General features: G+C 44.6%; 1 protein-coding gene across 2 annotated transcripts in view; it reads left to right on the top strand.

The window, feature by feature from the left end:
• Positions 1 to 25,047, top strand: part of met (MET proto-oncogene, receptor tyrosine kinase) — a 66,723-nt gene that overhangs the window by 12,967 nt on the left and 28,709 nt on the right. For both annotated transcript variants that reach the window (XM_031861158.1, XM_031861167.1), the window contains exons 3-10: positions 11,646 to 11,849; positions 17,046 to 17,174; positions 17,524 to 17,700; positions 19,645 to 19,799; positions 20,315 to 20,429; positions 20,561 to 20,697; positions 21,749 to 21,913; positions 22,215 to 22,314. In XM_031861158.1, the coding sequence (XP_031717018.1) occupies positions 11,646 to 11,849; positions 17,046 to 17,174; positions 17,524 to 17,700; positions 19,645 to 19,799; positions 20,315 to 20,429; positions 20,561 to 20,697; positions 21,749 to 21,913; positions 22,215 to 22,314 (1,182 nt within the window). The remainder of the gene's footprint in view (positions 1 to 11,645; positions 11,850 to 17,045; positions 17,175 to 17,523; positions 17,701 to 19,644; positions 19,800 to 20,314; positions 20,430 to 20,560; positions 20,698 to 21,748; positions 21,914 to 22,214; positions 22,315 to 25,047) is intronic.

Genomic DNA, 25,047 nt, shown 5'->3' with positions numbered 1-25,047 from the left:
TGGCTGATGGATAAAATACTTTGGCCCAATCACAAAAGTCCCCCCTAAGGCCTTAAACCCTGAACCCTCATGGATTTAACTGACCAAATGGTTGAGTTTGAGAGGCCGAAGGGCTTGAAATGGTGTAAATACGAATAGGACGGCACTTCGCCGCGGCATATTTCATGTTATGTACAATCGTGACGTCCTGATGAGACATCATTGTCAAATAATCAATTTACTTGTTTTTGTCGTATCAGTTTCAATAACAATGTTGAATGTAATCTCTGCTTGCATTCCTACGCTTTCTTGTGTTTGATGTCTTTAATCCCTAATGTATCAATGTAAATCTAATATCAGGCTGAACACATGTGCGTCCTCTTTGTTTACCTTTTCTACGTCTCCGGCTTCAATGCTTCCACTGGTAACCCCGTGTTTAACGTCGTATTTCTATGAATTGTGGGTAATTCCCATAGGCAAAATCTGCAGAAATGCGGACTTCAGGAAGGGCTCAAAATGTCTGAGAGAGAGCCTTCAAACACTCGACGATGTGACAGTAGAGCAGAGCTACACTTCAACAGACTTTAGTCAGCGAGTCCTTGACTGTGTAGCTCGGGATCGGACCCTCGTTTCCAGCCAGCTCGTTGATCATTGTGGCCGAGTCGTGTCATTTTTTTCCTGTTTTGAAACAAACGTAATGCAGATGAGATACCTTAAATGCCGTCCCGCTGACAGACTCGTCTCTGATTGGATTTCTTAAACGCTTTCCTCCCCAGCACGGAGGCGTTTGCCAGCAGAGCCAGAAGCCATTCGCGGTGCACTTGTTTTAGTGTCAAATATAAAGGAGCTTTGCTCCGCTGAGCTTATGAGTCAAGGCCCCCCGGGCTATTTCCTAATCAGCGGCATGCCTCCTACTCTTCTATTTCACCACATGGTGATATCCTGCCTTATACTGAAACGAGGCGTGTGGATGCTTATCTGTCATCCCCCCGTGCTCCAAATGAAGGACAAAAAGCAATCTCCTTTTCTCTTGCTGCCGTCCCGAGCGGCGGCCTCACCTCGACCCCCAGATTGCTCTCATTTCCTTGGCTCTGGGTCCTTCCAGCTTTGTCATAAGGTCTCAGTCTGGCCCTTTGAAAAACGCTCACGATCACAAAGCTCACCAGAGCAGCAAATCGTCCCGGCAGCCCTCCGGCTGCAGACGCAGGGAGACGCAAATGAAATCTTACGTCATCTCCATATTTCTCAAGTTTTAGTACTTGCAGTCAGGAGCACATGAAAGAGGCACGGTGCAGGTTGTTTGTATAGTCTGGTTGATGACCTGGTTGATACCATTAAGAAACTTTTGGCCGGTTCATCCAGTGAACCTTAACCTACGGAGTCCAACCAGACGTTACTGTCTGTAGCTGTAGCAGACGCAGTTTGAAGCTCAGGTGAAGATCATCATGGTGTCACATGAAACTAGACGACCGTATGAATCCCTGGTACCAATCATGTCATGTTAGCTTGTCAGGAGGAGGGCTCACACTATTTTGCAGAGAGGAAAACTGAAATGGCCGTATTCACAGGGGTCCCTTGACCTCTCACCTCAGGATATCTGAATGAAAATAGGTACTTTGGTGCACACCAGTCAAACATAAAGAGGACACAAAATAATCTAAGTGAGTCTCAAAGGGTTGATTCACGTTTTATAAGTCTCCAAACCTGGATAAATACAACCAAAACCATCCGCATGTTTATTTACCATTAGAGTTAAGTGATAAAGTGTCATTTGGGTGAACTGGCCCTTTAAGTTTCCTCTGATGTGGACATTTTCCGTCACATTTACATCTCTATCAACCATTTCAACGTGCCTCCCGAATACACAGATAACCTACATTTTCTTAACCAAATGGAAGCGGACAAAGCGTCATTCCTGGGGAAGGTCTCACCTCAGATGAGGACTAATCCCCGCACCCACCCCCCACTCCATTCAAGCAGTAATCCCCACACAATGCCAGCAAAGGATTGAGCCTGACTGTGTACTCAAGTAATGGAGGCAAAGACGAAGAAAACCCTCCTCCCCGTCGCTCTGTCCGCTCCCAAACAATGCACCACAAACAGAGAGGCTATCAAGTCAATCCCTGGGACTCCGCAGATATTGTCTCTGCAGGCTTTGATCTTGTCCTCATCATCGGTGATCCTGGCTTGCATCACATTGCAGGAGGAAGAAAAGCTCACACCTGAGAGGGCTGAGTGGCTTTCCTCGGAACTGAGTGGTGCGTTTAGTTAAAACCCTTCTTTTGCCAGCAGCTGGGCTCTGCCAAGATTGCTTTGGGTTAAAGGTAAAAATAACGTCTCAAAGTGGTGTTTCAAAACAGTTTTAGTTTAATTCAAATGCAGAATCAGTTTTTGTTCGGTTTGCCGACTTAAATTGCTTATTATTTTGGTGGAAAAATGATTACCAGTTTGCTTTCAGGTCAAGAAACCATTGTTATAGTTCGGTGGCATCACACACCTTCCAGTCTGCACATTTTCCTAAGCAAAACATGGAGTCGAGCCCTCATCATGAAGTCGGTATTCTGAGATCCTCCAGGCATGGGCATTACAAATTCTGGCTCAGTAAGTGAGCGCAAGCAGATGCAGCAAAATTATTCAGAGCCCGATCCCCTGAAGATCTTTGATATGTGTGTACAAGTGTGTGAGAAGGACGTTGAGCAACGCTGCAAATGCCAGAAGACAAATTCCAGGAGTTTTACAAGTGCAGAAAGAAAGTAGCGCAATGCTGCATTGTTGCTCGCGCTCAGCTCCCTGAGGACAGACGGAGGCTGATTTGTTTGCTCCGTCATGCGGAGCAAACAAGAACGGCTGCCACCTGCAAGCTGTCACGACATGCAATGAAATGTTTTATGTGGACTTCATAAATATCTGCTCCTATAAAAACCCCAGTCTGTTTTTTGAAGCCGGTTTGATGAGGTTTTGGCTGTTTGCGTGTTCGTGGCATCCCGCTGTTATATTTAGCTCCGTTGGTTTCCATGCAAAGCTGCTGCAATATTACATTTGCTTTTCTGTGTCACTTGTTGAAAAAAAAAATAAAAAAGGGGACAAATATGAAAGGCCGTGCCACTGAGCAATAAAAACACATTCTTCCATGCCGCTATATTTCAGATTTTCTGCACTCGTATTTGTTTTGTTTTCCTCATCTGGCTCTGATCAGAGATCTACGACTACGGACGCAGAGCTCCTGCCGGTGACCTCGTCTCATCCAGGATCCGTGCCGAGATGAAGGGAAGAAGCCCGCGTGTTTCGGCCCTCGTGTCGACCCTCGGGTTGATAAGCCGCCTTGCTGCTGCAGCTCGGGCTACCAGCGCCGTTTACAACCTGAGGTTATCTGGCTGTTCCTCAACGGCTGCTGTTGGGCTGCGGCTCTCCAGCTGCCTGTCTCTCCCCTTCCCCTCCCCTTGCCTCATGTATGAGCAAGGCCCCGGCAGTTCAATCTGTTTCCAAGAAAGATAAAATTGCTCTTCAGCTCTGGAAAAAGAACGAGAAGCTGAGAGAGACGCTTATAGTCATGAAGGCAGATGCTTAAAAGGGTAGCTGAAAAAAAATGAAGATTCTGCAAAGTATCTGCACCGGCAGGTGGCTTTGATTATTCTAGACTGCAAGCAGGACTTTCACAAAAACAAACATGGCTGAATAACTTTGAAATATGTCAGTTGTAATACTTGTGTGCATATCCCCCGCTTTAAATGAAATGCAGTCGTCCTCGGCATGCAGGGACAATTATTTTGACGTTTTCAATGAAGAGAACAGCACTTATAACCCCCCCGCTCTGACTGTAGTAATCAATGGGAGAGGGCTACGCTAATGCTAATAAAGTCATGCAATAGATGATTGGTGCTAGCTCTCCGTAGCAGCCATAACACTAAATCACCCCCCCGCCCCTATATGTTTGTGTGTTTCTATAATTAAGAGCACATGTAGGAAAGGCAGCTGCTTCAGCGAGAAACGACTGATCGCTCCGCTTTGCTGCCAGATTGTAGATTGATCTGACCCCAGAAAGACATTAATGCTCTAAAATAATGTCCTGAGTGAGTAATATGCAGGCTGAAAATCACAACTCATTTCGTCACAGAGCAGTGGAGAAGTATTAAGACGGGGTGTTTGAGGGCATTTACATCCATATTCATCCACATGACGCTCGTAGCCCTTGTTACACCTCGGGGACTATATATAAAAAGCACCGCACTCCGTGACGCCATTCATCTGATGTGAATGTAAACACTCAAATGTAAGGTCTGGCTTCACTCAAATGAACAAAAACATACTTTTTTTCTCGTACACATGGGCGAATCTACATGCAGGTAGTTTTGGTTTTATTTGTCCAGGTTTTGAGATAGAATGGGGGTGGAAGGAGTTTTGTCTGTGGTGCAAAAAATAGATAAAAAATAGATAAAATAGATTTGCATGTTTGGTATTACTTACCAGAAAATGGTCCCACAGTGACGACAGTACAAATGACATGTTTCCCCTCATCTACTGTGGTGAAAACAGAGATATCTGAGACAGATTTCACCAAACCGTGACAAATTAAACCAATCTGAATGTCTAGATAACAGAGCTGGGCGATAACTCAATACGATAATTTAATTTATTTCAATGGAATATCTTTTGAAGATTGCAGTCTTGTTTTTACATCACACGTTACGTTACCACTCGGTTCAATGCAGACAAACTGACAAGCTTCCAGTCTCGAGCTTCTCCAACCTTTCAGCTCCATTATCCCAGAATACAATACTGAATCATTGCTATCGTCGTAATGTGATTACTATGTATTTGTGTGCATGCATGTAAACATAGTCAGTGTATAGACGGAGATATTTACAGTACTACCAGCCGCGACGAGGGCCTCACCATGTGAGTGTGTGTGTGTGAGTCATCATGGTCCTGGAGACGCTTTCTAAACTACCACAGAGGTGGTTTTGAGTATTAACAAGGTGTTCATGTACAGGTATTTGTCTGGATGTTCTGTGAGCAAGATGCAGTCACAAGACTTTGAAGATATGTAGACAAGATCAAAATAAAGACAGAGTTTGAAGACGGGTGTGGATTCGAGCGAGGACGCTTGAGGGGTCGAGGGGTAGGAAGTGGGGAAGGAGCCATTGGTCCTCCAGCTTATTGCCCCTGGCACGATTTAGTGTTGCGACTGGTTTGATCCCATTGCAAGATGATCTCTAGTTTCACTTGGAAAATAATAGCGAAGACTAAATATAATTTCTGATAAAAATTCAATTTGTGCTTCTGGGCATCTTAATATAAGTGTATTGGTAGAATAGGCTCATGATCCTGTCTGGTTTACGTCAGGAGCAGCCTGTTATAATCATCACGACGGTCCCTGCCTCAGCATCCTCACAGCAGATGTCACAGCTATCGATGTGACCTCAGCGTTTCAACAAATAAAAGTCAGGGAGAAACGTGCGAGTCCCGTGAGGACCTTTTACTGTATGTTTCATGTGGAAAATGCAAGCGGAGCATGACAAGCCCGGGTTTATATGGTGCAACGTATCTCATATGTCAGGAGCTTTTATGAAACACCTAGGATAAGAGCTGCGTGGATGAAACCGAATATCAATCATCAACGGGGAAAGGGACCCATCTGTTAAGTAAATACTACACAAATTGGCCTTATTGAATCATTACAGAGCCTTCTCCGTGTGAAAAATATAGTCTCTTAATATCTCATCTCTATCGGTGCATGTAAGAGCGTATTAAAGAGTCTACCTCTCTAATTCCCTTTGATCTGCAGACTGTAACTGTAGCTACTGTGTCAGTCTGACCCAACTCTGGAAAGCTCATCTGTTGCTGCTAAGTAGAAGTAGAAGTGGAGCTCGCATGAATCCCAGATCTCCGATCAAGAAGAGGGGGGACATATTCTGTTTGTGCGCAGAAAAAGCAAATCGTTTTGTCGAGTGACGATGAAAAATCATCCCGTAACTGTGTTCTCAGAGATGATATTTTAGGTCTCTCATTGGAGGCACACTCATCATCCACACAGTCAGGTTGGCTGATTTAGTGGCGCTGAGAGGCTGGAAGCTGCATTGTTCCTGTGTGGGAGAAGCCTGGAGGACACACACAGATTATTTAACTAACTGGACCATGTGTGTTTGTGTGTGTGTGTGTGTGTGTGTGTGTGCAGGGAGGTAAAGGAAACAGAGAAAAAGAGAGGAAGGCAGTTAAGAGAAGAATTGAAGGAGGGTCAGGAGAGCAGGTGGGGCAACATTTAACTCAGGAAAGGGGGGAGAGACTGAAACTCTTGTCTTCAGTATCTTTGCTGAACAATAATATGTTTCTGCCTTGTTGGTGTGTGAGAATTCTTACTCTGGAAAAGGAGGAAGTGATTTGTATTAGAAACAAAGAATTACGCTCCAGTCTGTGTGCTATCTGTGGATGCTTGTAGCGTGTGGGCAGTGCATCACTGTAGGCAACAAGACAACATTAGACTGAGCCATGCTGAGATGTTCGTCTATGTTGCTTTTATGACATGTGTTCTTTCAGACTTTAAAGTTTCATTCCTCTATATGCTGAAGGTTGTTACAGAGAGGTTTGTTCAGATGTCACTCATAGATTGAATGATGCAACATTTTATTCACAAAAAGAGCAAGTCAATTGACTTTTTATGGCTGTTGACAGTATTTTCTGATTTATGGAGTGATACAAAGAGATATCCAAATTCCTTCTGTATAAACCTTTGACTCTAATGCGTCAACAACACTTTGAACTTCAAGAACTTTGAACGTGGCTTTATTCAATGTTCAGATTTCTGTTATGGAAATGTATGCAAATTGGCATGTATTCAAGAAAGATAATGCATCATTTCCATATTCAAACGTACAATTTCAGCAAACTTGTTATACAAATAAATAGTCTTAATGTAAGTAATCAACTGGGGAATAGTTATATATGTCTTTACTCTATTGACCTGTAGTGTTCACAGGCTCAAAGATGTTGAGATACAGATTTAATGTTGTGGGGATGTCACCAGAACAGATTCTTCGGTACCAAGTTGATGCCAAAATGTTCCGTAGCATCACGGGACCGTGCTCTCCAGCACTACAGCTAACTGAAGTATCTCTTCTGGTGAGCTGACTTTAAGTTAGTTTAGTGTTACAATTCATTTTCATGAACTGAAAACAAACAGTGAAAGTTGTAAGACAAAAACACGGACAACTCCCACACCGGACAACGCTGTGGTAGCGACCTGTCAATCACAGTAAGCCCCGCCCTAAAGCATACCCTGCTTTATGGTCTGTTTGACTCTAAATGGACCATAATTTACTAAATGAACAACAAAAAATGACCCCTGGTTTGTTCTTTAGTGTTATATCAAAGCTGGATGTTCAATTTTGGAAAACAAGTGTGTCGAAGGGATTTTAAAAAGTTCCCACTCTGCAGTTTGTAGCTATTAGACTAAACACTGAACATTATTTATTGATCTTATCAGTGCTACATCACCACAAGGTCTTTAAACGCTGATGTCCAGATGTCATGAAATGAAAATATGTCCATACATTTTTAGTCATTTTGTGTGTTGGATCACGTTTCTGAAAGTCTAATTTCACAGTAATCTTCACATGTTATCCTCCCGGTCTCCTGTTGGACGTGTTTATGTGTGAGGCCATTACAAACAGAGCTGCCGTCCTGCCTGGCGTCTGGCAGGGTGGGGGGGTTGCGACTCGAATGTGTCCGCGCCTTATTGTCAGCTTCTCTCACTCCCTTAACTGTCCCTAACACCCTGACAGTCCCCTGCAGCAACACACACACACACACACACACACACACACACTCACACACATTAACACAGGCTCCATGCGCCTGGTGCGACCAGCCACCTGCGTACTCAGACACACGCACACACACACGTCACGGTCATTACAGCTACTGAGAGTCAGGTTGCAGAGTTACGTGCAACAAGAGTCCAGGTGGAGTACTCTTTATGTGTGTCCCGCAACAACACACACACACACACACACACACACACACACAGGCAGTCCTATTTCTGCACTCCACATTCTTTTGCATTTCACTTTCTCTCTCTCTAAAACAAAAATTGCATTTCCACACACCCCGACGACAACCGAGCCTCGCCGCTGTCCGGAACGAGCAAATTGCACAAGCAATCCGTGGGTCAGAGGTCTGTTATTCCAGTGAGAGACAGCCAGCTGAACGTCCAGCGACAAGACACACTTTTGTGCGTGTGTGCGCGTCTGCTAACTCGGGCTAAGCCTCTGCAGCACGGTGTGTGTATTTTTGTACATTAGCGAGAGCGCTTTCGCGCCCCTATTCTTTGCACGCTAGTGACAGTGTTTGTATCCAAACCCTCTGCTGCTGGCAACCCAGTCCGTGGTTTATAATTCAGGCATTAGTGTGTCTATTCGCACACACACACACACGGGACCCCAGGGGCCACAGTGAGAGTATGAAAACGACATTAGACCACGCAGATCGCCTTTCACCCTCCCTTCTTGACTCTCCTGAGCCGCGCCGCGAGGGGTTTAGGAGCCCCACGACACCGAAACCCTATCGCCACGTCGTTGTTTTTGGGGACAATGGCTGCTGGTTAAGTACGGGGCAAAAGGTGTGCGATGTTTCACGTGTCTGCCCCACGGTGCCTGTTCAACGGCTGAAAGACACAGTCACAAAAACGGCCCGAAAGATGTCGAACATCAGGGCCACTTGCCATCGCCGTAAATCTTCCAAGAGACGAAAGAGAAAAATGAAAAATTTGTTTTTAAGTCAACTTCAAATGGAATCAGAATTAATAGACCTTTATGGTTTTGTTGATATACTCAATGATTAATCATGCTTTAGGGCTGGGTATCAAACCTCAATACTTTTCTGAAGTCGATGGAGGTTGTCATTGCTCTCCGGAGGAACCTGTTCGCCTCCGTGTCGGTGTCGGTGTGACTTCCTCTAAAACTCTCTCTCCGAGCCAAGAAGCAGCCGTGGATAACGACAGCGGCGCTTCAAACGGAGCTTGTCAAAACAGCCTTTCCACTGTCCCAATTTCACTGCCTTGATCCTCAGACATACCTCAGCTGAAGCAGAGGAATGCCTCCAAGACCTTTCCAGTCCTCCTTCCCATCGTCCTGCTCCGCTTAAACCGAACAACCCCCCAAAGTCCTGTTTGTTTGCTCTGAAAATAATCAGCCCAGGGCCTGTTTATTGAGCCGCGTGGCAAAATCTCCACAGCGATGATGCCTCTATCTGTTTTGGCAGATTCTCAAGTTGTTGTTTTTTCTGTTCTGAAAGTGCAAAGTTACGATGGAGCGTATTTTAAACTCAAGCTCTGGGTAAAGGCATTTTAAAGGTTTGCTTCGCACATCAAAGGGCTTCCTGTCCATCTTGTCTGAGGAGAAGGATCATTTAACTCTTCCTACGTGTCCATATCTTTATCCAACTTCAGTCACAAACTGTCACTTCTCATCCGGTTTGCACTCTCTCTAACCCTGAAGTAATTCAGTGCAGATCAGTTGGCTGCACCCACTCGCTAAAAACATCCAACCTTGACAGCCAGCTTTCAATTTCCTCCACATTTGTGACTGCACCGTTGTCTCTCCAACGTCTGCCGCTGGCTTTTGCTTCTTAGTTGGCTAGGTTTCTCTGCTTTTTCTCTTCCTCAGCTGTGTGACGTCACCGAGAAAGAAACTCTCCTGATGTATTACTCCTCTGTTCTCATCTTCAAAGCTCGCCTTTGAGATCTACACCGAACAAATGATGCAGCATGTTTCTCACAAACCACAACGCTTTAGGTTTTAGAGGCAGAAAGAGATCAAAAGTGTCTGTAAGAGATTAAACCCAATTTAGTTTGATGCAACAAGATCAATACTTGTCCTCTTACCTGTGGTGTTATTTCTCAGTGAGATTGTTTGTTTGTGTGCTTTCTATCCCATATAATCGGACTAGATTTAATCACTCGGCTTGTTGTGCTCACAGCGCCCCGAAACATATCTTTGTGAACACATTAACATCATTGTCTCTTTCCAGCAGTCATGACATACTCAAAATAATCAGTGGACGTTGTGAGACGTTTAATGTAGAAACTATTAGTTTCAGCGCTTTGAGCACCACAAGCTGAGCGCCTTATAGTCCCGTTATACTGGAGAGAAGGAAGACAACATCTACGGCCGATATCTCCAAAACTCTGCAACTCCCATTGGAACAATCTAGATTGATGATAAATAGCACGACATGTATGAGGAAGAATATGTATCTTTGATTTTGGGTTTTTTTTACAGAGTGGAGGCGATTTCTTTCATGCAGATTATTTGCACCTCAATATATTTTTCCAGGAAAGAGTGAATAAAGGCATCGACCAATCATGCTGTGCAGAATGTTTTTAGTTGCGTCTATATTCATGAAACGGCAACAGGGAGGCTCTGTAGGCTGAACCAAGAGGGCAAACTTTATTACTCCTTTCAACCTTGACAAAGGCAGCGCAGACCAGATCCTCTCTGTTACCTTGACTTATATAATTCCTTCTTTTCCGCATTTTTGGGTTGTTTATCTGTGACGCCCCCGGTGTCTAAAAGTCTTAAGTCACAACAAAAGGTCACAAACATTTCCCCGAGGAAAGCGTAGTTTTCTCCTAAAGCTTCATGCAATAAAGGCACAATGAGGTCGCTTTGAAAGAAGCCGTCCACAGGTCTTCATAATCACTCTACCTGTACACCCCTCCCTCCTCTGACCACTTTGTGACTCCAGTGAAGAGGTCATCATCCACTGAAGCTGAGATAACAACAGAAAGCTCAGGACTGGTCAGGCGACCGGGTCAAGGACCTTAAGAGCCACAAGAGGCCCGGCACCCTCTGGGTCATTAATAATTAATGAAACCCGAGGCTGGGACAGGAGGCCATGACTAAACACAAAAAGAGCCGGAGCAGAGCAGTGAGAGAGAGGGGGGGGGGGGGCAAAGGCCCTATATCCAGCTCTGGCTACAGTCTGTGCTTTCACTGTATGCTCCAAAGGCTCCAGACACAACAATCTGCACAACCCAGCGACGTTTGAAAACCCAAAGAGGGGAGCTGATGGGTTTTTGGTTCTAAACTCAAGTGAGAAAGTAGAGATGTGGTTGACCAGTTGGATGAGGGGAAAAGTTATTTTTCTCCATGGAATAAAAAAAAACATAGCATGAAGGTCTTCTCTTTCCCATGAAATCCTGCCGTCCCCTTAAACTTCTGTTCAACAAATCATGTACTTGCCCCGGAGGTGCGATCTCGGCGAGAGACCTCCATTACGAGCACGGCCTGATGAAAGAGTAGCTAAGGGGGGGGGGGGGGGGCTTAGGAGGTTTGGTTCTTAACCCTCCTCCCATCTGGGGCCAGATATGAAAGAAGATAGCCCAACATGATATTATATAACGAGGAGAGCAAAGTGTTTGGATAAGGAGATCTGAATCTAGCTGGCGAACCCCAGTAAAAATAAATTTCACTACATTAAAGTGGATGTTCTTCAATGTTGAACATGACGTTGCTGACATTTCTTGGCTGCGCCTTGAATGATATCGATATCACGCCCGCAACCACAATAAGAAGCTCTCTCCACTGTTCTTACTGTAGATTCTGTTTTTCTTGGTGCACTCCATGGGGATTTCTTCTTTCTAACCGAGTGCCTTTTTTTTCTCTTTGCAGAGTTCATCGGACGACTGCGGCCCACACGAGGGAATCCACGAGGGGAAAGAGGGCGAGTACCGCCTGCAGGTGACCCAGTTCGTCCAGAGACTCGAGTACTGGCACAAAGAGTTGACCAACACCTTGGTAACATCGATCACCGTGGTGCCAGTGCATGGCCGTGCAGTGGCATACCTGGGCACCGCCGACGGACGCCACATACAGGTAAAGAAGTCACTTTTTCTTCACAGTAAATGTCTTTAAAGGGTAGATAGGAGGATATTTATTACTGTGGTTTTACGTGGTCGTAGCTGTGGCTCTGTACTTCATGTGATGTTCATTTATATATTCTTTCCCAGTTGGTTGTTGGTGGTTTTTATTTAATTCAGGTGTGCATTTCCTCTCCTAAATCCGTGGGTTGTATACTGTGCTGTATTTGGCATGTTTAGAATGAAACATGTGCAAAATGGCAGTAAGTCAATACGTCCAAAGAACAAATATAATTTAAGAGAGTATCCAAAGAAGTAAAATACATGTGGTTGCTGGTTGCCTTTTGCTATCGTGCAACCAAACTCTAGCTGCTTGTGGAGGCCGTAATTGTAGCTATTTACATGTTTAGGTTAGGGGCCCGTGGCGAGTTTGCGTCCCGGGCCCGCGTTCATGTTAATCTGTCCATGCAGGAACCAAAATTTACATGGGAGATACTAGCAGTTAGGCGTAAACAGAGAGCCCGAGGCCCCCTCGCTCATTGTCCATGTAAATTCGGCAGGATGTTGGTATGTGAGCAGTGAAAGCGCTCCTGCTGGAGACTCGACACACACATGTCAGCTCCAGGTGCCCTCCGCTAGCAGGCAGCTTGTGGGAGTCTGTGACCGAGCACCAGGATCTTTCTGTTTGCACAACTTGCTTACCTTTGACCTGTGCTCATCGAGCCTCCAAAAGGCCCACGTTCCAGTCTGCCATCTGAGCAAACAGTCCAGTCGGCCTATCGTTGTACAAACCAACAGTGGATTACAAGCTCCTGATCGTTTGTCAGCTGCTTTCAACGTCTCATACGTGACCTGTCGATACGGCTCATGGCTGGGTTGCTCCAACAAGGATTCATGTAATCTTAGGATTAGTCGTAATCAGTGTTTGGCAAAACAACATTTAAAATTAAACACAGCTCTGTTGCAAAATTAAAAACTAATCTTTGTTTAGTAAAGTTAAAACCAAAACCAAAATGAAATAGAGTTGAATCAATATAATATCATTTTGTAACTTGTAGGTCAAAAGATGTTAAAATTAGGCTAAATTCTATTGATAAAGGTTTCTTAGACTATTTACATTCAATTATCTTTCAAATATATTTGTCATTTAAATACTTTACTTAGTTGTCTAAAACAGAACCTTCTACTTCAACCAAGACAATCCCCCCATCAGTGTGTTCATGACGTTCCAGACTCAGGCCCGGCACATGAAGTACATGTGGAGCTTTTTGGTGCCAGTGCACCTGCAGTTCAAATGAGGGCTTCAGCCTGTCGGAGGTCCGTTAGTTGCATTGATGTTGTGCTGATCATCAGGTGAATTATAGCATGTTGGCATCCAGCTTAATTAAACCAATATGACGAGGCTGCACGTCAACCAGTGACTCACTTTCTCTGCCTCTTCATGTGCTGTTCTTTAGTATTTACTGTACACTCCTGCGATGGTTACAGCTGCAGAGTATAGTGCAGCGAGAGACGGCGTGTCGGTGCAACGGTCCGGCGAGGGGCCCCGAACAAAACCACGACAACGAAATGGAACAAAACACGTAAAGCGAAAGCTGAATTACCTCACGTGTTTTTGAAACACAAGAATGAAAAAGACACGCATGGAAAAAAACAAAAAAAGGCGACAGAGACGTGGAACAAAAAAATAAAGGGCCAACAGCTGCATGGTGGGGGGGGGGGGGGCTTACAAGCCGAACGGCACGTTAATGGTGAACGGCGGGCTCCGCTGACACGTTCACTCGCACGACATTTTCTACTCGACCGAGCATCCAGTGCAGCTGTTGCCGTGTGTTCAACCCCCCCCTCCCACACACACACACACACACACACACACACACACCCCTCACCACTCAGGCTTCTTCAGTTTTTTCTCTTTTGGTTGTGTCTTTCTTTTTTATAGTCGGCTGAATTGGCCGAGGCTCATTGTTTTAGCAGCTGTCCTGCACTGCAAAACTCTGCATTTTATCAAATATGTTCTGCCGATCGTCTGACAGAGAAGCACCAGACGCAAAGATTTGATAAAACCATAACGCTGATATTGTACAGTCATAGTAAACGTTATCAGGACTGCAGCAGTACTGATGATTTAGCGATACAGGGTTCTGTCTGATCGTGCAGGTAAAATGAATACAAATTAAATTGATTAGGTTTGAGTTGAGTTAATAGATAGAAAAGGGAGAGAGAGAGAGAGCAAAGAAAGAGGGAGGAGCCAGAGGAAGAAATGGGGGAGAAGGAGACAAAGCAGGAAAGATGCTTTCCAAGAAACCCAAACCAAGAAAGCAAAAGAAAGAACGGAAGTGCCGTTACTTAAGTACGGAAGTTATGAGACAACCAAGTTAACGTTGATTTTCACGAGGGACGCGAACGGCGGTCTCCTGGGTGAAAGTCCTGTGTTTTTGGACACACTTATCTACACTAAGCCCCTTGTTGCTCTTAAAGACGAATTTGACTTTAACATTACTTTTCGTACGTACGTAAGAACAGTGAATGAAAACGGGCTGAATGGTTTAGATATTCTGACTGAACTGGTTGTTTTTTTTGCCCTATACTTCAGGCCACCTTGTTCCCACATCGCAGCACTTACTTTGTTGGGTAGAATTTGATTATAACGGATATAAATGACTCCAAAAGAGCCAAGTTGTAATTAACTGGAATAACCCATCGAGCACTTTGCTCATTGGTTTGCAGTTTCATTCACTTTCATTCAATTTGCTCTGATTTTTCCAAGCCGTGCGCCTGAACTGGCGACCCTCCGGCCACCTGCCCTCTCCCAAAGATAAGCCACAATAAGAATCCGTGAGAGGTGTTCGTCTTTGCCTTCCTCGGCAGCTCGTTTCATTGTTAGTGCAAGAAAGAAAGAAAAAAAAAGGAACCTGTCAACTTTTCGTGTACTTCGGTTTCCTGGCCGCTCCCAGCGGGACGAGACATGCGGGAACGTGGAGTCGAGGCAGTGAAAGAAAATAGTTTTCTGGCTCAGGAAGTGTTTCCCTCGGCTTCAGTTTGGGCCACTGTGGGAATAACACAGTGGCCGTGTTTGGAGGCCAAACTCCCCCCCCCAGCCTGCTTAATACAATAAGCTGTAATTTACACCGCTATTACCTCCAGAGAGATGCCTGTTGTATGGCCTCGTCCCCAGCGGAAAGCCACCCATTATGCTCGCTGTTACAAAGCCAACGTTGATCATGACGGCTCAAACAGTGGGAGGGAAAAAATCTGCCAACCGACAGAAATCACATTTAAAGTTCACAATACAGAGGTGTGTGTGCGTGTGCGTGTGGGGGTGTGTGTGTGTGTGTGAGACAGGGGGAACTGTATAATTTGGAGGGCTCAGTGTAACTGGAGCAACCACACGCCCCATTAGAGACCCTGTTCTGTTCTGTTTGCTCCCAGGCTTGTAATTGCAGCATAACCGCAAATGATAAATGCTGTTCCAGGTGTGTGTTGACTGCGCGTGTGTGTGTGTGTGTGTCTGAAACACCGACCAACGTGTCAGAGGACACAATGTTTCCACCCAGACCAGTCTCTCATCTCTCTCTCTTAACCGTGGGAGAAGTAAACGGGTTAAAAGTCTCTCTTAAGACAGTGTGTGTATTTCAAATGAATTGCAATGAATTGAAGACATCAATGTTTTGTGTCTGAAGGCAGTTTTTAAAGCTGCAGCCGGGACCAGTTTCTTATCTGTCAAATGCAAATTGACTGAAAGGATTGTAAGTGTCTCTGACTCCAGTGTTTGTGAAGCGAGGCTCGTCATTTTGAAAAGGTATTTCTTGTACCCACATACGTATATGATACATAACATATACTTTACTATTATTTTAAAAGCACTTTTCGGTAGGGATCGGTGACAACGGACCTATTTATTCAATTATATTCTATGTTTACATACATTTTATAATGGACCAATTTGTTGCTGCATTAAAAAGGTTTGCACTTAAATAATATAATGATTTTTTACCAAGTTGCCGTTGTATGTTTTATTACTTTAAAGGGACAGTTCACCCCAAAAATCTAAAATACACATTTGTCCTCGTACCTGTAGTGCTGTTTATCAATCTAGATTTTCTAGAGTTTTGGAGATATCGGCGGTGGAGATGTCGGCCTCCTCTTCAATATAAAGATTTCCAGAAATCATGACCCAGCAACTCAAGATAACTCACAGACATCGCTGCGAGCATTTTCATAAAACACATATTTTTCATATGTCAGCGGACTCATTTGGCGAATCTTCGCGAGCCGAAAGAAACTTCGAGATCCTTGAAAAGTAGTCCCGGGTATAATATTACCAGGAAGGTCTTGATGAAAACAGATCACTAGTGTTAGTTACACCTGTTCCCTTCCTGCTGTACCGGTTGATACGTCTAAATCGAGAAAGGTCTGTCGAAACATTTGTTTTCTAGACGTGACTCTGGGCTAAGAGCAAACATTTTAACTCCAGTGAAAGAAGAGAAGATGACACAATCCTGGATCCTATTCCTTCAACCAAACTCCCCCGGTCGAGGTGTGCTGGCGCCGCATCAAAAAAATAAGGTGTTCCAGTTTTTCCTCCTGGAGGCGTGGTTTTCCCTCAGGCGATGCTGTGGATCTATTGTTGTATATTTCAGACTCCGTGTAATGTTTCCTTCTTTTTAAATTCACGGTGCGTGCCGGTGTACGAACACAGCGACGATGGGGAAACAAGTGGAACAAAATCCCGCCTCTTAACCAGGTGTCCTCAGCTGACCTGCGTGATTATTTGTTATTATTAAATGCAAAAGAAGCAAATAGATAGTTTAAGGTGTATTTCTGTGTCATTTACTCATTCAGAACAGATTACATTTGAATGCATTAATACAGGTTACTGTATTTCTTACACGTTTTGGAGACTTGATCATTGAAATTTCTCATAAGAGATCTAAGGTTGTAGCTTAGCGGCAATAACTCGATACTTTAGTTAAACAATGTCTGGTTTAAAGCTCACTATCTATAGCGAAACAATAGTTTGTCTATTTGCAAGTTAAATGTCTTCGAAAGAAGTAATCTTCTTGAAGCATTTTGAATATTACCTCGCATGGCAGCGTGATATCACACGAGAATCCATCTTGTTAGCCTTCAAGTAATGCGTTTGTGAGCTCGTGATACTTTAAGGCTGTCCCAGAGTCACATTAAATGATGCCCCTCCTTCTTCTTTCAGGTGCTGTTCTCCCGATTTGCCTCCCCACATGTCAACTTCCGGCTGGACTCGAGACCCGTCTCCACCGGCGTAGCGCTGCTGGACGCCGACGGCTCGGACGGAGCCATGCTGATGGCGACAGGGAACAAGGTGGGCCGGGAACCACAGAGATTATAGACCTTTTTTGGTTCTTTCCTCAGCAAAATCTGGAGCGTCACGACACGCAGAGAACATGTCGCTATTCTACAGATTCAGTAGTTTAAGTCTGTCCTGTGTTCGTCTCTGAACCACAACAGGAAACATAAGCCGTACAGATGTCTTGCATTAGTGAGATGATTACGAAAGTAGTGAAGGCGGATCAGAGCCACCAGATAAAAGAGAATAATGCTCCTGGAGGCTTAACCCAAACACTTCTCTCTGAGGGGAAACACTTCTGTTGTGTTTCTTCATTTCCGTCCGACACACACACAGACTTTCTCACGTCTTCCTCTCCCTGTAGATCACTAAGATCCCTCTGATTGGCCCCGGCTGTGGTCAGCTGACCACCTGTACTTCCTGTTTGCTGTCATCGTGGGTGACCGAATGCGGCTGGTGTGACGGACGCTGCAGCCGAGCCGACCAGTGCCCGCCCCCCTCCCTCTGGACCCAGGAGTACTGCACACCTGTCATCACTAAGGTAACCGCACCGACCTCACCTGTCGCCGTCGACCTCGTGCAAAAACATTTTTTCATTTGAATAACCAGCATCAACATGATAAATGCTACCTGTGCATGAATGAACGCAATCTCATAAGAATTGTAAATTAGCATAATCAACGGCCCAATGATACCATATAAGGCTCGGCTTAAGTCCTCCATTCGGAGATCCATGAAGGAAAGTCTATCATTTTGAATTCACATATTTTCATGTGCATTAGAAAAGCAGCGTGGAAGCTAAATTCTATAAAACTTCGGCCTTTGCTGAACATATTGTGACGTTGCGAAACATTGAACTTGCGAGAATAAATCAGCTGTTTCTGCCCTTGGCGTCTTCTTCACACAACGTGTGAATGCTTGTCTTTGTCTCCAGACGACATGACACATGGACAGCAGATCGTTAGATGAGATGACTTGTTTTGTTTCCGGTTCTCACACGTAGCCTCCAGCACAAACTTAAGACAAAACTGCGCTGTAGCAGAGTTTATTTGCTCTAAACCGGCTGATAGAAACGCGCCTAATTGGCATTCCTTTTTTTTTTTTTGTAACAATCCAAAAGTTTGCTTAAAATTCGCTTCACAGTTGAATGGAAACACAGCTACTGTGTCAGTTTCCAGAGATGTGAAACGATCAGAAAAATAATATTATTATTTCTCTGTTTCACGGCTCTGTCGCTTCATTCATTCTCCACCTTGCTCGACCATTGCTGCTCTCTGCTTCTATGAGAAAATGACTCTACTTCTCTCTTGATTTATTACCTCAGTAAACATTGTAAACATGAGTTTATGGTCTCAATCTCTAGTTTCAAGTCTTCTTCAATACAGCATGATGTTCATCTAGTACATTATGGTCCATTTAGAGTCAAACAGACCATAAAGCAGGGGATGCTTTAGGGGCGGGGCTACACAGTGATTGACAGGTCTCTGCCGGAGCCATATACAGCGTCTCTACGTCACTCCTCCTTCCAAATATGGTCGGTTACGTTCACTGGTTGCAAAAACAACAAGATGGCGACGACCGAAATGCAGAATTCGAGGCTTCAAAACCTCAGTTCGCAAACCGATGAGTGACGTCACGAAGACAGCGTCCACTTCTTATATACAGTTTAGGATTCGGATCCCTTGGCAGCACTGAGGTTTGAGCAACAGAACTCCTTGGTCAGGTTTAGTAGATCACTGTCCTGGTTAAAATAAGTATGTTTCTTACGTAACGCGGGGAGTCGTGGCTCTCATCTCGTCTGGTATCGCTAAGGATGGTTTTACATTCGGTTCTTTCTGTATTCTCATACAGACACTCTCGCTCTCTCACTCCTCTCCTTCCAAAAACAGCTCATATAACCTGCCGTCCATTGAACCCGCCGTCTGTATGTTTGCACTGTATACTGTCTCAATGGTGTGTGGTGAACAGCAGCACTGTCCTCTTTACCACTGGGTTCTGAGTGAGACGTTACTGAGCATTCTTTCTCACTTTAATGTTGTACCCCATGCTGTCTCCATATATATATACAATATATATGTATATATATATAGAGAGAGAAAAAACACCAGGCTATCTCCGCTGAACTAAATTCAACAAAATGGGTTAATAGGACGAGAAAAAACACCTCTTCCTCTGGAATATTTTAGCAAGAGGAATTTAAAAAAAACATCTGCAGAAAGTTTGCGTGGATGTTTCTTATACAACAGTTACCTACTAGATAAGATAAACTGTACATTCCCCCACTGCGGGACTAATAAAGGATTATCTTATCTACAAATCTACCTGGGACAATACCAGGGAGAGGCAAGCGGGGAACGTCCTCTTTGAAACAGGAAGCAACTCATTTCTTGCGAAAGTAGATGGAGAGCAGCGGTGCTGAGGAGCATTGTATTATCACGATCTCAGACTGAGGAGTAAATGTTTAAAATGTTTTGTTGTGCGTCAGGTGTTCCCGACCTCTGGACCGATACGAGGCTCTACGGTCGTGACGATGTGCGGCAGCAACTTCGGCTTCGACAAGACGGAGAACTTTAAGGCCTCTGAGGTAACGGTAGAGGTGGCGGGAGCTCCCTGCAGACTGACCCGACAGGACATCAACAGGTGTGTGTGTGTGTGTGTGTTTTGGGGGTTTTCCTCCATGTCTTGCAAATAATACATGCCTGTGAGTTTTTGCACGTCCGTTAGACAGTTAGAAAATGAGCCCCATGCCGTCTGAAAAGAGAGACAGAGCGGGTGTTTACGAGATGAAGGGACCCGTACACTGGCGTCTTATAGGGGAGAGCAGGAGTTTAATAAGGGGGTATTGTGTTGAAGGAAGAATGTTAACCCCCCCCCTCACTTTCCCTGTCTCTCTTTCTCCACACATGACTTCCCTAACTGAGAAATTGCTGGGAAAAATCTCTGCATCCAGACTTTCCACTCTCCCAAATCCACTGGGGCCCAATTCAAAAGCCCCTTTTGCTACAAACAACCTCATTACAAATTGGGAGGAAAGAGAAACGATTGCCCCTTTGTGCGGTGGATCATCATTGAATTAGGATAAATGCTCGGTGGCTGCGGTAGAGTATAATGTGTGGTCTGTGTGCTGTCTGGTGTGCGGGGGTGTTTGTGTTTAGGTGGACTGTGATGCAGTGTTCCCCCATGTTCAGTGGGAACTTCACCCCGTCAGGACACACGGTGAAGATCACGAGTGGACACAAGGTCGCCACGATGGAGGGCTTCACCTTCGTGGTAAGAAACGCCGTCTTTGGTTCTGCTCTGTGCAGAATACGTGGCGTTTGAGTTCGACATAGAGAAATTTCACATATGTATGCAAAGCGTTATGCATCAGTCAGAGTTGTTGAAAGTGCCTCTGCGTCCAGGACCCCGTGATCCACGAAATATTCCCGACATTCGGGCCGAAGTCCGGGAACACCATGCTGACCATCAGGGGAGCCTTCCTGGACACCGGGAACAAGCGAGAGGTGACGATAGGGAAAGCAGCCTGCAAGATCCAGAGGTCAGTTCACAGCTTTCCTTTTGTCCTTTCTTTTCCCGCATAACAGAAAACAGCTCTTCAAAAATAAAATACATCAAGTGGCTGTGATACTTTCTCTACCTTTTTCTTTATTTCCTAGAAATGAATTGTAGAGGTTGTACGGTCACAATTAATCAAATATAAATCGCGATCACGATGTTGGCGTATTTAAATGAACAGGATCTACTGAGATGTTGACGTTTAAATATGCCACCAGGGGGGTGATCCAGATGTTTTGGCTTCACTTTTTGGGGAGCTGTCACTGCCGCTGTGCACGCAACCTCCAGCGGCTGTTTATATATTATTTATGGGCAAAATGCACTGAATTCAAGTCAAAGTTGGACTGACGCTGACGCAGCAAAAAGCCGCCGCGGCATTGCGCAAGCTATTTGAAATAATGGGTTAAAGATCGCAGTGGTGCCGTTGTTTTTGAAAGAGCCTTCAGTGAGTGAAAGACTGAGAGAGAAATGGAGAGGGAGGTAAAAAATGAACAAATGAATTAAAAACTGATGGATATTAGTTTATTCCAGAGATTCACGCAAGTTTGCACCAGAGGGCCAATTCATTCTGTATTCTTTGAGAATTAAAAGTATTGAAGTTAAAAGTATTTAACATAATCTGCAGTACTTCCAATTCTTTACAAGTCACCAGAATACAGGAAGCAAAGTCTAAAAAAGGACCCTGAACCACGCTTTGGTTTTCCAAATCCGTCCTATTTTTGAAGTCTCACTTTGACAGTAGAGTACATATGTTCTGCAGAGGGATTGTGTTTGTTAAACGTACTCAAACGTGTCTCGACATCACTGTCATTTTACTGAGAACTCTTCTTTCCTGTGAGCTGGAGGTTAAAGTCGGTCAAAGGTCTTTGTTTCTCGCTGTTTTCCTCATTCTGTCTCATCTCCCGCTCAATCGGGAATTATCTGCAGGACTAATGCGATGCATGAATGGAGGACAATGGCTACCACTGTACATGCTAACACAACAACATATCCAGTGTGTTAACTCATTCCCCCCCCTACCACCCCGACCTCAGCCTGTCGTCCAACATGCTGACCTGCAAGACCCCTCCGCACGCCGTTCCCTCCATGCAACCCGTGAAGCTGACGGTGGATTCGGTGGAGTGTCTCGCGCCCGTGCCGTTCACCTTCAACCAAGACCCCATCATCAACAGCATCCAGCCCTCACGCTCCTTCATCAGGTTAGTTATGTTCATTCAGAATAGGGGGGGGTTCAGTCTTAAAGCCGTTTCTCACCAGTGGGATGTGAAAAACGCGGTGAAGGAAAATCCCTCATCTGTTATTTCACATAAAGACCTGAGAGAGCGAGTGTGACTGAGGGGGACAGATTCATGCTTTAGCTTGACAGCAGGAGGAAACGAGTAGGAGGTGACGAGTGGCTAAACTGCTAACGCTAACAGCAGGGTCCCTCCCAGTGGGGATCTACTGTGTCTCTGTCTGATGCTAACGCTAATATCCGCTCCCCCCTCCCCTTCAATGTAGCGGAGGATGCACGGTGTCGGCTCACGGCTTCTTCCTCCGGTCCGGCCTCCAGCCCCAGATGGTCCTCACCACGGGTCAGGATGCCGTGGTCTTCCATGTGGTGAGTACGAGAAGGGTGTCACTTCCCGAAAATATGAGGTATCCGTCATTTGGATTACAAAGTTTTGCACAAGCTGAGTTGAGGTTAAGCTTTGGTGAAGCAAAGAAAGACCCGTCTACAAGTGTAGACCTTAAATTTCATTTATGAATTGTTTGGGAAAAGGAACTTTAAAACACTCAGGAAGTCATTGCTACTTTGGAGACAGACGTCGTTTCCTGCTGGCGGGTCAATCTCTCTTTTGCATCTCTGCACATCAACTTTCCAACACCTGTTTAAACGTCACATTGACATCATCAATAAAAAACAATTAATTTAGCATTCCTTGAGATGAAGTGGAAATGCAGGAACTTTCCCCAGGAACCAGGATCTGAATTAAGTTCTGTAGACATTTTAAAAAGGTTCCTGGTCGGGGGTGTAGTACTTTCTAAAAGTACGGGCACTCTGAGGGCGGTGTTTGCTGTGACGAACATCACTGATTGGTCCAACACACACCGCGGCGCTGCGTTCATAAAACAAGGAAGTACTCCAGTATTGCTTTAGGGCGTTTGTCTTTGTTTCATGACGGTAAAAATAAAGTTATTCTCTGCTGTTGGCTTCCCGGCTCCAAAAAAAAAAAAAAAAGACAGAGAGCAAGCTGAGAAGGCGAGCGGAAGAAGAGCCGTTGCCGGAGGCATTTTGCTTTTGGGTTGTCCGTCCGTCTGTCCGGTCCATTCTCATGGACGCAATATCGCAGGAACGCACGGAGGGATTTTCATGATATTTGGGGTTGCATCGCTGACAAATTTGCCTTTTTTACAACGGAAATAAAAGTAGTTGGCCCAAGAAAATTGCACACAAACCAATTGCATCGTCTTGCATTCAAATAATAACATTTTCCTCCTCTGAAATTCATTCATTACATTGTGCATCAGTAAATACTGTGTAGCAGTAAATGTCTTCTCAGTGAGACAAACCCAAGAGTTTTTTCAGATGAAACGGGCGGACACACTGAACTGAACTCGTCTCGTATCAAAGCTGCCTTTCCATACGTCAGTGTACTAATTTGCCTAATCTTAGCAGGTCTTTAGACCGCTATGGAAAGGTGGACTACGACGGGCTGAAGGAACCTTTTAGCTCCTTGAAAATAACTCAAATTACCAGAAACTTCTTCTAAAGGAAACACGGCTTTAGTTCCTGCGTCTCCTTATATGGTTTTAAAAAAAGAACCCATCAGGAATATCACATGTTGAACAGCAGGCAAATACCTCGCTGTCACATGCATGGTATTGTCATTATACAAGCTAAAGCCCCCCCCCAAAAAAAACATCCAGAAGAAACAGAGAAAAAGAGTTCTAGACAACGGAAAAGAGCTAAAGTATCAGACAAACTGGAGAAGAAAGGAAATGGAAAATCCACAGTCTGATCTGCGGGATCCAGCTGTCACATGTGACGCACAGTAGCAGAGCGAGGCCTCCAGGACGCTCTGGCTCTCCTCAGCCTCCCCTCAGACCTTATTCTACTTATTGGTGGGAAACGATACTGCATGCTGGAGGCACGTCATCGCTCCCTCAGACTAGCGGCGGCCCGGAGGTGTTTTAAATTACCCGACCCTGACACTTTCACCGCGCTGTCTGCAGGCCATCAAACATGTCCTGGAATTGATGTAGTTTAGTTATAAGGGCCTTTAGAGTGACGTTAAATGTGTAAACTGTCATCCAGGTCATAAGTCAAAGTGCTTGGTTTTAGTAATGCAGGTTTTAAAGGTTTCATCAGGCTGATCGCAGCCATTCTATATGTTGTAATATAGGATCATATGGTCAGAGGAAAGGACATCTTTCATAATAAATATACCAATGAACCAATAAACAACACGAAAATGTGAAATACTCGCCTGCCAATATTTTGCATCAAAACTATTCTTACTGGCAGCGATTTCTTTTTTTTCAATGAAAGGTTCAAATAGATTCATGCAGTCAGAGGACCAACTACCAGGACCCTGTAGACCCAGATCAGCCTGTCAGAGGGAATCTGTGGTACAGACTAAGCTACTGTAAGATCTTTTATTGAGTTTCCTTTGAGTGAAATGCTTGAAGTGAATTTGAGTTCCCTCTGGTAAACAGTTACTCTGTCTGCATGTCTACGGCTTTTATTGTGAAAGTAAGAACAGAAGGAGATCTGCGCTGTAAAGGTTTAATTAAAGGAGTAATACATTACATTACAGTCATTAAGCACCGTAGGCGTAATTTAGGGGGTTAAGTGTCATAAGTAATAAAGATGGCAATCTTGGTCCGGACTACGAAGACTCCATGTCTTTGTACACTATAGTGTACGTTTTGAATATGTCCACTATAGTGTGAACAACGTGATTGGTTGATGCCGATATTCGTTAAATAAAATGAATTTACATCACCTTTTATCCACGTAATATTGGCGTTCTCTGTTAAAGTACTCGTGACAAAAACTACAGAAAGAAATATATCAAGGGGCGAATTGATCTTCATGGAAAAAAAGGTGATTGACGTTTAGCTTTTGTTGACAAAATGAACACTGCTTGGAACATCATTAACGACATGAGAGGACTTGGACCTTCACTTTATAACACAGAGACAACATTCAGCCATAAAAGAGTCGGACACAGAAACTACCACCGTGGCTCCCCTCTGTGTGACCTCACTGACCTCCTCGTCCACTCTCACAGCTCGCTCAGACAACCGACTCACAGCCTCAGTTTCATTGCAGTTGCTGCTGAAGTGA

Source organism: Anarrhichthys ocellatus, unplaced genomic scaffold, assembly GCF_004355925.1.
Source record: "Anarrhichthys ocellatus isolate YVR2014 unplaced genomic scaffold, GSC_Weel_1.0 scaffold2, whole genome shotgun sequence".
Taxonomy (NCBI): Eukaryota; Metazoa; Chordata; class Actinopteri; order Perciformes; family Anarhichadidae; genus Anarrhichthys; species Anarrhichthys ocellatus.
The sequence above is the reverse complement of the archived record's forward strand: the minus strand, read 5'-3'. Positions and strand labels throughout refer to the sequence as shown.